Here is a 14,003-nt window from a genome sequence, read left to right as displayed (position 1 = left end):
AAAATGAGAATAAACTCAGGGCTGGTGGGCTGGTGGGAGGGAGGGGAGGGTGGGTGATGGGTATTCAAGAGGGCATCTTTTGGGATGAGCACTGGGTGTTGTATGGGAACCAATTTGACAATAAATTTCATATATTAAAAAAAAAAAAAAGTCAGAAGCTTAACCAGCTGAGCCACCCAGGTGCCCCAAAAAAGTATTTTTAAATTAAAGTGTGTAAATTTTATGCCCTGGGAAACCAGAATATTCATTTGACTCATTTTATTTATGGTACTTGCTTTCTTGTGGTGCTCTGGAACTGAACCTGCACTATCCCTGAGGTGTGCCTATATTCTCTTGTGTACGGAGCACAGTCCATGTGATGTGGGAGGTAGAAGCCACATGAGAGGAGGCTGATGCTAGAGAGTGGGAGGGATTTACCAGTGAACTCGTTCATCTTTTTTTTTTTTTTTAACATTTATTCATTTTTGAGAGCTAGAGTGTGAGCGGGGGAGGGGCAGAGAAAGAGGGAGACAAAGAATCTGAAGTAGGCTCCAGGCTCTGAGCTGTCAGCACAGAGCCCGACACAGGGCTCAAACTCATGGACCAGGAGGGAGATCATGACCTGAGCTGAAGTCGGACACTTAACTGACTGAGCCACCCAGGTGCCCCTTCTTAGAATATATTAAATGCATGCATGTTAATTCATCTTGACACACCTTTTTAAACAATTTTTTTAGGAAGATATTTATATACGTGTGTGTGTGTGTGTGTGTGTGTGTGAATGGAAAATGCGTCTTTACCTGATGAAAATTATGTATGGAAAACTTTTGTAGATGCATTTGATTTATTTGTTATGTTTGTTTTTTTCTGCTTTTCCCTTCTCAGGAGATTTTGGATCAGATGGAGTCACTCAAGTTAGAAAATCATCATCTTTCTGAAATGGTGATGAAATTGGAATTGGGTTTACATGAGGTACATAAATAGAAACTTAAGTCTTTTTCTGTTATCCAAGCCTTTTAAAGAAGTAGCTTTAAATATTGATGTTGTAAAGAGAGAGTTAAGAGCAAACAATGGAATGCTCCTTCTGCAGAAACATTCTCAAAGAAGTCAAGACAATGATGGAAATGAGCAAAATATCACTCTCCACTTTAGCAATTGGAAGATTTTTTTTTATTATGCATATGACAAAATATATGTACAGTCTGTGTTCTTAATAGGGAGCGTGTATATAAAGTGCTCAGCATAGTGTCTGGAATGTAGCAAGTATGCAGTAAATGATTTGTTACGTACTATTATTACTGTTGTAGGTACTATGTTCATAATATCTTGTCCTTACAAAGTATATCACCTTTTACATAATTTGGTTTTAATTTCTATAAGGTATAATTAATTTAGTCAAATATTCTAGAATCTTTTACGTTCAAAGTATTTTAGTAGACAGTGTAACGGACACAAGGATGGCTGAGGATTCTTGTCTTAGGAGAATGAAAGTAAACCAGTAAGGAGGGTAAGAAGTGTGTACCAGCTCCTGTGACGCGGGCAGAATATGCTTCTTAACAGTGAGTTATAAACCCTGTGGATGTCCTTTTAGCTGTTTTTTAATAAAATTCTTGTAATTTGGAAAATGACCCATCTGTTCTGACCCATCTCTTCTGACCCATCTCTTCTTGATGTTGGTCAAATGCCCGAAGATTGTAGAAATTCTTTTTTTCTGCACTTCCAGAGAGTGTGTGCCTTCAGAGATGTATGCTATTTGCTATTAAGTAGTTTTAATTTCATAATCATGGTTTATGGGGGCTGGGGTGGGAGAAAGTGCAAAATACAAAATACTAAATGAATACTTTATTTCAAGTAAAAGAAAATATTGGGGACTATCTTTATAATCTTTTGGGACAGTAAGATTCTCTTAGCATCATGAATGCATAAAGAATTTTACAGCATAAACAATTTTACAACATAAAAATGTAAAATTTGTGGATGGCATAAGACCCCATAAAACAAGACTAATAGAGTTGGGGAAAACAATTTGTACATAGTCAAAAGGTTAATATAAAATATTAATATGGGGCGCCTGGGTGGCTCAGTTGGTCAAACATCCGACTTCAGCCCAGGTCATGATCTCACGGTTTGTGGGTTTGAGCCCTGTGTCAGGCTCTGTGCTGACTCTCACAGTTTGGAACCTACTTTGGATTCTGTGTCTCCCTCTTCCCTTCCCCTGCTCATTCTCTGTCTCTGTCTCTGTCTCTCTCTCAAAAATAAACTTAAAAAAATTTTTTTAATTAAAAAAATTAATACAAGGATTTCCTGCAAAGATAATAAAAAGATAGGATTCCAGTAGAAAAGTGGACAAAGAACAGATAATTCATAGAAGTAATGCAAAAATGTAGTGACCAAGAAAAGCTTATTTAACCTCCCTATAACCAAAACAAAATAAATATTTTTTTGCTAACTGACTTGACAGTGATTTTTAAGAATGAGTATAATCAGTATTGGCAAGGATATAGGGCAGCAGACTCTTAAGCTCTGTTAACGAGAAAGTGAATAGATATGGCCTTTCTAGAGGACAATTTAACAATGTCCATTAAACTTGTGAATATATATAGCCTATAAAGTCCTGGATCATCTGCATTTCTGATTTTGACAGTCATTGCAGAGTAGTTCTCCAGAAAGGTCATACCAGTTTGCATTTCCAAAGAACCCATCTTACAGGAGCAAATGTCCAGAAATGGTCATTTTGATGCTATTTTCAATGTCTAAAAATTTGAAATAAGCTAAATGTTAACCTATAGAGGGATGGTTCATCTGTGCCTATCTATACTATGAAATATTACGTCATCATTTAAGGTGGCAGATGAAAATAATGCATCTAATTTTACTCCCTCCCAAATCCCTCTAAAACTGTAATGAATGGATTTTTCTTAATTTTAGTAATTTTTTTAAGAGTTTACTTATTTTGAGAGAGAGAGAGTGAGTGAGGGTGTGTGCAAGCGGGGGAGGGGCACAGAGAGGGGGAGAGAGAATCCTAAGCAGGCTCCACGCTGTCAGACCCTGATGTGGGGGCTCCATCTCACGAACTGTGAGATCATGACCTAAGCTGAAATCAAGAGTTGGATGCTTAACTGACTGAGCCACCCAGGTGTCCCATGAAAGGATTTTTTTAAGTGCAAGCCTACAAGGATAGGAAAAAGGGGAGAGGAGACAGCAGTTAAATTGTAAGGGGGAAGTTGGACTCATGGCGGGGAGGGGGGGTGCCAGGAGAGGGAGGGAGGGAGGAAGGAAGGAAGGGAGGGAGGAAGGAAGATAGATGATTTTTGTTTGCCCTGACAAAGCCAATACTAAGCTAGTAGTGGAGAAAGTCAAGATCCAGCCTTATTTACACCACAGAATCTTCAAAAGACTCAGGATTTAGTAGTACTTGATTGAGAGAATCTTATCTTATGCAGTGATTGCCTATTCATATTTAAGAGTTGGGAACTGTCAGGGGTGCTTAAACCAGACTATGACCAGAGATTCTGTTGAGTTTAATTTCTCCTGAAACCCCATCTAACAGTGGTAGTCCTGTCCTTTCTTTACAAACAGCTGGGCATGTGTGTGGCATGCAGTTTTTATATTACCTTTCACATTCACTTATCTGAATTGTTGCTAATAAAATAATAAATTTGAGAAAACTTCAAAAGATGCCTGGCAAAAGCAAGCACTATCTTTTTAAAAAAAGTATATTTAATGACATCAAACATCAGACTCTGGTTGGTCAAAATCCCATCAAGTCGTTTAAACTTCCTCTGGTTTTGAAGTTACACACAGTGTGAACATGTTGTATGTATTAAGAATAATTATTAGAAGGTTCCTGTTCGTGTTTTATCACCTAGGAGGGTGGAATTACTTTTACAAATGAATGTTTGGGTTAAATAACTATTGTAACAAAATCAATTATCTTAATAATGAAAGCAGTAACTCTGATAAAATAAATTATATGCCACACTTAAAAAATCGAGAGTAGTTTGTAGTTTAACTCCTGTATCCTGCAGTTGTTTTTTTTTAAAGATTTTATCTGGCATTGGCAACTTATTGAAAAATCTTGTAACTTACATCACTATTGGTACACAGATATTTGGATGCTGCATCTTAAAGTTTATATTTTAAATTCTGTTTGTTAAACCACTTTTGACCAGCTTATTTCTAGAAAATTCTTTGCAGAAAAGACCAAGCTAAACATCATATTAAATTCCAAACAAGATTGCCATAATTTTTCAAAATGTTAATGAAAGATTTTGTCATTAGAAAAAAAAAACGAAAACGGTCCAGATTACCATTTTTTCAGGTACTGTTTTACCAGCAAACACCTAGATGGAAAAGCAATAAAATGAATGATCTTAGAACCTATACCAGATCAGAGTAGGAATCTCCCCACCTTATACTTGCATGCAGCTTTACCACGTAGTTCATATTGATTTCACGTCCCAGAATAGGTGCCCGTGTTATGTAAAAGTCCTGAAGAGCAGAGTACTTTTCAGAACCTTCTGCTCAAATGCCTTTCTTTGAACTAGGTCTCTCAGTCTTCTTTTGTAGATACTCTGGAAGAACCCATGGCTGCTATTTTCTTTTTTTCTTTGTTTCTGACTCTACTTGTAGCTTTCCTCCATCTGAGTTCCAGCCTTCCTCTAGCTCCGTAGGTATTCCTTGGCTCATCAGGGAAGCCCATTGTGCTCCTAATTACCACCCCCCCCCCCCATTTACTGTAAGAGACAACACTTTTTTTTCTCATAGGGGGCCAAACACAAGTATTCACTTTTTCCAAAGTAAAGCTACAGATGAACTAGTTATAACTGAAAGAAATGTAATTTCCTACCAGCAGTCTCCCAGATCACAAATATTCTTATGCAAATTAAGTAACACTAGCATTCTCTTTTATTAGGCAAAAGAGATTTCACTAGCAGACCTCCAGGAGAATTATATTGAGGCCTTAAATAAATTAGTGTCTGAAAATCAACAACTGCAGAAAGAGTTGATGGATACTAAATCTAAGCTGGAGATTTCTACTCAGATATGCAAAAAAAACCATGAGAGAATCTTTAAACCGACACACAGCAGAGCACCTGAGTTCAAGAATACAGAGTTCAAGTAAAATTTCTTCACAGTTTACTTAAAATGTGTACTATTGTAACTCTCGTTTGAGCACGATTTCAGACTACAGAAATTAAATCTTCCTCAAACGACTCTATGTCCGATTCCGAAGTACAGTGTGGACAAGTAAAGCTGCCATGAGGATAAAATGCGGCGGGTGGTTGTATGGCACTTCCTTCAAGCTTTAGTTTCAGACACTCTGGACGCATGCATAAACAACGTCCTTCCTCCCGAGCCTTTCCATGCTGCCTCCCCCCTCTGTAGCCCCACTTGTACCCTAAAAGTAGAAATTGGCTTTTCACATAAAGAAAGCTTCCTTTGTATTGTTGGCCAATTAATTATAAGCTGTTACCATAAGAAGTCAGCATTCAGTGAACACCCGCCTGGCTTCAGCTCTTATTCTACAGCTGACGTGTTTCCTACCTACCAAAGCCTCTGCCGACCCCTCTCCTCCACTGCCACCTCGACCCCAAATGATGTCAGGCACCCTGCTCATGCGCACAGTACTTCCCTCTGTCCTAGCACCAAACACACTATGGCAGTTTGTCTCCGCGTGAGGGCTGAGGCCTGGCGGCAGGGGTTGTACGTTTGGGGCCTGGCTGGATAGAAAGAGCATGTAGTCCGAGTGGGCTGCTCTTTTAGTAAATTACAGCCTTACTGGTTAGGCTATTCCTTTGTTTTTAAGTGAACTTCCTGCAGCGGTTCTGTGTTGAAAGAGAAAAGTTACTACAATGTATATTTGTTTTGTTTTCTAATCTGCTATCCAGGCCAACCCGTGGCCCGTACAGACGCGATGGAGTAAAGACTGAGCACTGCAAAACAGGTCTTCATTCTCCGAGACGACAGGCGTTGGATAGTATAGAGCCCATGTCCAGAGTCCTCAGCCCCCTGAGCTCTCAGATCAGCCCTTGCAGTTCCACCATCTCTTTGCCTTCTAACTTTCTGTGTAAAACTAGCTCTTTGCCTTCAGCGCTAGATACAAATGATGCCAGTTTTTCTGACACTGTCTCTGAGAGTATAAATGACCAGGAAGAGTTTATGTCTTCGGTATGGAAACGTTCTGATCTTATTAGTTTATTAAGTCTATTTAGTTTGATTTTATTTTTTATTTTAAAGGTAAAGCAGGGTGATGATTTTCTGTTTGTTTGGTTTTTTTCTTTTTCCCTTACTGGTTCTCTAGCTTAAGTACTCTTTATTATGTTCGTGTATATCTGTCTTGCAGTTTTACTCATGAAGACACATTTCAGCCATGATTACTTTTCAAAATACATCTTAGTTTTGAAAATTAACATAACCATTCATTTGTATCTTTTTTTTTAGTTTGTTTATTTATTTTGAGAGAGACAGAGAGAACCAGTGAGTGCAGGGGTGGGACAGAGAGAAGGAGACAGAGATTCCCAAGCAGGCTTCCTGCTGTCAGCACAGACCCCGATGGTGGGGTTCGAACTCACCAGGATCATGACCTGAGCAGAAACCAAGAGTCGAAGTCTTACCCAACTGAGCCACCCAGGCACTCCCATTCATTTGTTTTTAACCCTAATTGGAAATTCCTTTCCTGCCTTTTTCAGAGAGGGTCAATTTTGTATTTCAGAGAGGGTCAATTTGTAGAGGGTCAAGGTATATCTCTGGATGCCAAGATGGTCGTGAGGCCTAGCCAGTGAAGAAGAAAGGAAGCAACTTGGGAAAGGGAGAAAGCGGGTGGGTGGAGGCGGAGGAAGGAACTGCGCCTGACGTGTCCAGACGTGGACTGGGTACCCCAGTGCGACACTCGCTGCCCCGTGTTCCTGCAGCCACTGTGCAGACTCCACCATTTGTCTGCGTTCTCTACCGAAGCCCATGCCTCTGGCCAGATTTTCATTACCGTCACCAGTTACATGGTCCTATCCCTGTGAAAATGCAGTATTTTTGACCTTTGCATATGCCAACAAGTTCATGGAAGAGTTTTCTTTTCATTGTTAAAAGAAGTCTCCGCTTCACTTACATGTAATTCTGAGACCTAAAAACATCCTGAAAACTTTTCCTAAGTTTGGCAGCAAAACCTTTTTGGCACTAAAACCTGACCTGAACTGAACTGATGTGCTAATATGTATAGACTCTTTATCCCACTTAGTATTTTGCTTCAGAAATATCAGTGTCTTTGATTATGAGACATTACCTCAGACTCCACTAAGGTAATACAGTTGATCCTTATTCGTCACGGATTCTGTATTTGCGAATTCTCCTACTCGCTTAACTATTTAACGCCCTGTTCAATACTTGAGGGACTCCCACAGTCATTCGTGGTCCTGTGAGGAGCTGTGAAAAGGTTGGATCCCCGCTTACACGTTCCCAGCTGAGATTGGTTGAGGTGGTGCTCTGCCCTCCTGTCCAGCTGTCACACACAGGTGACCAGAGTGGGGACGACGTGGGGACAGCACAGTGTAGCGCAGGGAGCTCGGGCTCTGGGGCCTGGTAAACAGGGTTGGAACCCCAACTCTGGCACCCGTTAGTGGAGTGGCCTCTGGCAAGTCACTTCACACTTCTGCACCTCGTTTTCTCTTATGTAAAATAAAGAAAATGGATTCTACCAGGAGTTGTTTTTAGGATGATAGTCTGTGTGAGATTGTGTGTGTGTGTATTTCCCCAAGGAGCAATGATTCTTTATTCACTAACTCAGTGTTTGAGGGGACTGTATATAGGAAATAATGACTGCATGTGAGAATGGACTGTATGTGGTACATGTCTTGTATTACCTTTCTAAAATCTGGATTCTGAAATACCGTGGCCCCAGGAGTTTCAGATGAGGGAGTGTGGACTGAGATTTTGGATGAGGGAAAGCGTTGATTTCACTTGCTGTCTAATCTGTTGTTGGTAGATTTTCTGTGCTTTAAAATCAAAGTAACATATTCAGAGTTTAAAAGTGAATTTAAAAAAACAGACATTAGGTATATTCTCTTCTGAGGGTATTAAAGGATATATAAGTCTGAACTGAGATATTCTTTAGGCCCATAACTAACATATTTATGTGACACTTTACATTTATACAACTTGTGTCAGAAAGGAAGAAGTCTTATGTTAACGTTTATGGAACAGCTGCTTTTTTACTAGTCCTATCATTAGGATAAAAACAAATTATCTCTTTGGAAGAAAAAGTATTTTAAGTCACCTTTTAATATTTCTCATTAGAAAATGTATCTGAGAAATCTGCTGTTCAACTTACATATGTCCAAATTTGTTTCTCCTTCAGTGTCCCTTGCCTGTGTCTCCTCTTGGTTCAATAGCTACCAGATTTTTGGAAGAGGAGGAACTGCGGTCCCATCATATTCTAGAGCGCCTGGATGCCCATATTGAAGAACTTAAAAGAGAGAGTGAAAAGACAGTGAAACAGTTCACGACCCTAAAGTAGCCTTTTTAAAAAATCACAAACTTGGAAATAAAAATGAACCCTGAAGAGTTGCTGTCACCCGACGTAGCAGCTGGTCAAAACACGAACATGTAAAAATAGTGAAGATGAGACATCCTAACGCTGTTGGGAAGAAATCTGAAAACCTGATGCTTCTCTAAGGCATTTTCACTGCACTGGTTTGTTTGAAGAACTTTCTCCAGCAATAACTTGTAAGAATAAACCACTTTGCTAGACTTCTTTTTTTTCTCACATTACTCTTTATTATCAAGTGGTATTTTCTCTTAATGACTTCACTGTGAATAGCTGTAGACTAATTAAAATAAGGATTTTATGATACAAGTTGAAGAGTCAAACACTGATACGAGTAACTATAGAAATGGGTAGTGCAGGTATGGATTTCAGAGTCAGACTGATCCAGATTGATGTACCAGTGTTGTTGCTTCTGGCCGGTTGGGTTGGGAGAGTTTATAGGGGTGAAAGAATTGTGACAGAAAGCCCTGTCTTGCTCCAAACAAAGTATAAGAGAGAGGTGGAGGGAGAGGACAGGCTGGTTTTAGGCATGCGTGCCTGTGGAATGTCAGGTGGAAATGCTTGGCATGTGCATTTCTGAGATGTTTAAAGCGGAGACAAAGATCTCAGGGTGCAGAAGGTGTTTAAAACCATGGAGAGCTGATATGATCTGCCAAGGAGGATGTGTAGGGAGAGGAGAGCAGTACGCAGGGCTGGGGGCCCTGAAGGATGCCAGCATCTGAGGATCCCAGGAAATGGATCAGTGGAGGAGCTAGAATGGGCAGCTGGAGACATCAGAAGGCACCGGCTGAGGGAAGGGACAGGGCTTCTGCGACTCTCCCCTCCCCAGTGCCCCTTTCCTCTCAGCATACAAACATCCTGTCATTTCCCCTTTCTTTAAAGCAAAACAAAACCTCAGTTCCCTGTGCCTTTCTGTCTCATACTCTGTATATTTCCTTTCCTTCACCCAAACATTTCTGGCAAGAGTTGTCTGCAGTGATGTTTCTGGTTCCTCACCTCCCTCTTAACCTCCTCCAACCCCACCTCCATCCCTACCGTGAAACTGCTTTCTTGCTCTCCAGGTCACCAGTGATCTAATTAGTCCCTGAGCATCATTTCACACATTAGCCAATCCCTCTTCCTCTCTTGGCTTCTATGACCTGTCACTCCTGGTTTCTCTCCTACCTTACTGGCCCCTCCATCTCACCTGCTCTTCTGGCTTTTTCTCTTCCGAAGCCTCTCCTCTCCCTTCACCCCCACCCCGGGGCTTTGACATGGGTTTTCTCATTCAACTTCCCCAGAATATTCCATTCACTTTTTAAGCTTTTAAGAGCATCTATAGGCCAGTGACCCCTGCATTCAAAGCTCATGTTGACTTCTCTCTAGAGATGCTGTCTTAGATACCTGACTCCCAGAGCTGCTTTACTCGAATGTCTGGTGAGCATCCTATGTTGAATTTTCACAAGAGAGAACTCTTGGTTCTCCCTCCTGCTAAGATTGCATGTCAGGACAGCTTCATGTCTGCCATTTGCTAGGAGTTCCCCGTATTTCCTTCTTCACCCACACCTCTAGGTCCAAGCCATTGGGAGGTCCTATCCGTTCTGCTTCCCAAATCTCTCTTAGATGCAGCCATTTCTCTCCCCGGTGCCACCACCCTGGTCCAGACTAATGCATACTCCCTTCATACTACTCACCACTCTGAACTCATTTTGTTACTTGATTTACATTTTTATTATCTGTTTCTACCCTTAGAATTGTGCTTCTTGAGGGCAAGGACTTTGCCAGTCTGGTTCGCCGTGGGGGCGTCATCACCCAGCACAAGCCCAGCACTGTGGAAGTGCTCAGATTGTTTGAACCAACAGATAAATGTCCTTCCTTAGATGCACCACGTTTTCCCTTTGTACCTGTGCACGTGCTGTCCCTTAGGTCAGCCTCCTCTTCCCAAACTCTTTCACATGCCCCTATTATCTTGCCTGGCAGAGACTTCCCACAGCCCCCGATCAGACTCAGGGAGAGCTGCTCATTTCTTACAGTGCCCTGTGTGTGCCCTTCTCAAAGCACTGACCATACTGTGCTAATTTCTGTCTCTCCCACTAAATTGGAAACTCCTTGAAGGAGGGACAAGGTCCTGCCTCTATCCAGTATGCTGTCTTACACATAGTAGATACTAAGTGAATACTAGGTGGATAAAAATGGCTCCTATTCTGGGCTTCATTGTACTCACCTGTAAAATGGGGATGGTACTTCATGGAGTTGAGAGGATTTACCGAAAATACATTTCTGAAAGGGCTTTGCAGACTCTAAAACTGTGATGCCCGTCTGGATTGGGTGAGGGGATTTTTGAGTGTCAGACTGTCCCATGCTTCCACGTAAAATATGTAGGGTGCAACCCCAAGTTTCTATGGTACATGTTGACTAGGAGGAGCAAGGGCAGACTCTGGTCACTGGAGATGCATAAGGAATCATGAGGTACTATGTACACCCTTAAACTTACACTGCATTGTTGGTTGAAGTAAACTGACTAAATTTGTCAAAATGTTTGATAGCAATTTAATCTCTCAACTTCATTTTTCAAGAAGATATGCCAAATATTAAAATGTGTCAACTAAATTTGAGCTAGTTTCCTAACGCACACTTTACAAAATCTTTCTAGGATCAGGATGCTCACAGGAGATGAAAAGGTAAGGGTGCTCTCATCTACTTTTGGTGTTTACGGATGACGTTGTGTTGGGTGAGTTACCTCATTCCACTTGGCCGGCATTCCCAGTGAAGTTTGGTCTGGATTTCTATGCAGGTTTTAGCTGAAGAGGACAAAGTGGAGTTCTCACTGTGGGGAGGATGCTGCCTTTCAGTGGAGCCTCCTTTGATTTCAATGAGCCGAGGATGCAGTGGGTGTCATTGTTCCCACGTGATTTATGTGGCTTACCCAGGGTCCCAGAGCCAGGCTCTCTTTAGCAGAGGCCAGGGGTAGAGAGTGCAGACTCTGCAGGCTGGCGACCCTGTTCCTAATCCTGGCTCTACCACTAACTGGCTGTGTGACCTTGCACAAATTAATTAACTGCTCCATACCTCAGCTTTCTCATCTGTAAAACGGGAAGCAATAATCATGCCTCCCTCATAGGGTTTTTGTGAAGATTAGTATTTGTAAAGTACGTAGTATTTGTAAAGTACATAGTGGGTATTTGTAAAGTACATAGTGCCTAGTCTAGTAAGCACCATGAAAGTATCTTGTCAAGTAGAAAAAAAAACACAACACTGTCTCTGTTATGTCTTCTCAACTTAAAAAAAAAATTTCTACCTTCCTTCTCCTACCTAGACACATATTGCTTGGTAAACTGGGGTGATGGTAATCTGTTTGCAAAACACCCTTGAGTCCAGAAACTAAAAGTTACGGGTGAGAAAAATAACTATAAAATAAGTTCTGTCATTAAGAACATGCATAAACAAACAGGTGTCATGAATGGCAGTCAAGGGCAGAAAGGCAAGGTTAGAAAAAGATTTGTTGACTTGTTCTAGAAACAGTTTGAGATCGCATGTAAAACATATCAAAAAGAAACAGTGGAATCAGGGCAAAGGGAAAATGAAGGCCATCAATGTCCATTCACAAATTAACAGAATATCTAGTTCAGTTGCTGGGGACAGGCAGCAACTTTACCTCTGAGGTTTTTGTTTGTTTGTTTGTTTGTTTAACATTTATTTATTTCTGAGAGAGAGAGAGACAGAGCATGAGTGGGGGTGGGGGTGGGGGAACAGAGGGAGACACACAATCCAAAGCAGCTGTCAGCACAGAGCCTGACATGGGGCTCAAACCCACGAACTGTGAGATCATGACCTGAGCCAAAGTCAAATGCTAAACCAACTGAGCCACCCAGACACCTGAGTTGTTGTTGTTGTTGTTGTTGTTGTTGTTTTAAGTTTATTATTTATTTTGAGAGAGAGCACATAAGTGGGGGAGAGACAGAGACAAGGAGAGACAGAATCCCAAGTAGGCTTCGTGCCATCAGTGCAGAGTTGGACCTGGGGCTCGAACTCACAAACTGTGAGATCATGACCTGAGCCGAGATCAAGAGTCAGATGCTTAATTGACTGCATCACTCAGGTGCCCCTTCCCTCTGAGTTTCTTAAGGGCAAAAGTGGGGAAGGAAACATTATGTAACAGCTTTATGGTGCTGACGAGATCAAAACAGACCATGGGTTGAAGAGAAGCACATCTTTTCTGAGTGCGTGTATGAGCCTTAGGAGAGGTCCTACAACATTTTTGTAACTGATAATAATAGAATCTGCACAGTTTCCTTACAGTGTGCTTTCATTGTGGGCTGATGGCAAAGGCTGAAGTGCAATCAGAGACCAGTTCTAAGACAATCCCAGATGTGATGGTGTAAAGCTCTCGTGGTCTGGCCTGATCACAGGGGAAAATTTGGAGAAATGATGGACTGCAGGCCTTCAAAGCAATCTTCTATAAAAGCTGTTTCTTTACAGTGTGATTTCGATAATCTCACAGCCAGTTCACTCTTTTTTCCTCTGTGGGAACCTAGAATTTGGGCATTTTATGTCGTCCATTAAGGCCAGGTTCAAATCATTTGACAATACAATCATTAGAAATAAGTGTACACTCTTCTTATGAAAAGAAAGAACCTTACTAAGGCAATGCTTGAATGGTGGAAGGTCCAGGAACTCCCTGATACTAAATGCAAAATAGATAACTTTGCATATGTACATTTTTCTCTCAGAGACTGTCCATCAGACTCTCAAGGATATCTGTGAACTGGGTGGGGGGGGAGGATCAAGAACCACAACTTCAGGGACTGGAATTTTCCCAGAATGATGTTATCTGGGAAGAGATACAAAATTTGCAGAAGGCAATCCCATTCCTGTTGGGGCTGGGGCTGAGTTTTAAAGTGCAGCTGGATAGTCATTAAAAACTCAAGCTTTTCTGACAAAATTATGAAATTTAGAAGTTTTGAGTTCGAGAGCGAATGGCTAAGCAAGAATTCTTGAGATGTTTTTAGTGCAAAAGTTGATTGTATTATAGCACGGGGACAGGCCCCATGCGCAGAAAGAGCTGCACCAGGATTGTGAGGGGTGACTACGTGCTTTTTAATTAGTGAGGTTAGGGATAGTGTAAGCCTCTAAGGAATTTGGAAGCAAGGCTTTCAGGACCTTGAGGGGCTAGCCGCTGTTAAGGTTACTTTTAGTCTTTAATAAAACAAACATTAGGGCACTAAGGCAGCCATGAAGGTCATGCTGTGCGTGGTTCAGGTGTCAGTGGGTTGCAAGCTAGAAGGAGACTTAATTTTGGCTCCATTTCTCTTGCCTTTGTTCTCATCATTTTCAATAATAAAAGGACAGGTAACCCAATTTTAAAGTGGGCGAAGGATCCGAATAGACATTTCTCTAAAGAATATATACAAATGGCCGAAAGCACATGAAAAGATACTCTACATCACTAGTCTTCAGGAGAATGCAACTTCAGAAGAATGCAACGCTATGAGATAACCACTTCATA

General features: G+C 41.2%; 1 protein-coding gene across 9 annotated transcripts in view; it reads left to right on the top strand.

The window, feature by feature from the left end:
* The window catches only part of CEP63 (centrosomal protein 63), a 66,847-nt gene extending 54,629 nt beyond the window's left edge, over positions 1–12,218 (top strand). For 4 of the 9 annotated variants that reach the window (XM_045037564.1, XM_045037566.1, XM_023260543.2 and 1 more), the window contains 4 exons: positions 865–951; positions 4,895–5,100; positions 5,871–6,150; positions 8,330–8,721. In XM_045037564.1, the coding sequence (XP_044893499.1) occupies positions 865–951; positions 4,895–5,100; positions 5,871–6,150; positions 8,330–8,488 (732 nt within the window). In that variant the 3' untranslated portion in view covers positions 8,489–8,721. Of the gene's footprint in view, positions 1–864; positions 952–1,459; positions 1,608–4,894; positions 5,101–5,870; positions 6,151–8,329; positions 8,722–10,249; positions 11,108–11,150 lie in introns of those variants that run through there. The other 5 variants (XR_006585479.1, XR_006585480.1, XM_045037567.1 and 2 more) reach the window with 5 other exon arrangements.
* The last annotated feature ends 1,785 nt before the right edge of the window (positions 12,219–14,003 follow it).

The sequence above is a fragment of the Felis catus genome, chromosome C2 (genome assembly GCF_018350175.1).
Source record: "Felis catus isolate Fca126 chromosome C2, F.catus_Fca126_mat1.0, whole genome shotgun sequence".
Taxonomy (NCBI): Eukaryota; Metazoa; Chordata; class Mammalia; order Carnivora; family Felidae; genus Felis; species Felis catus.
The sequence above is the reverse complement of the archived record's forward strand: the minus strand, read 5'-3'. Positions and strand labels throughout refer to the sequence as shown.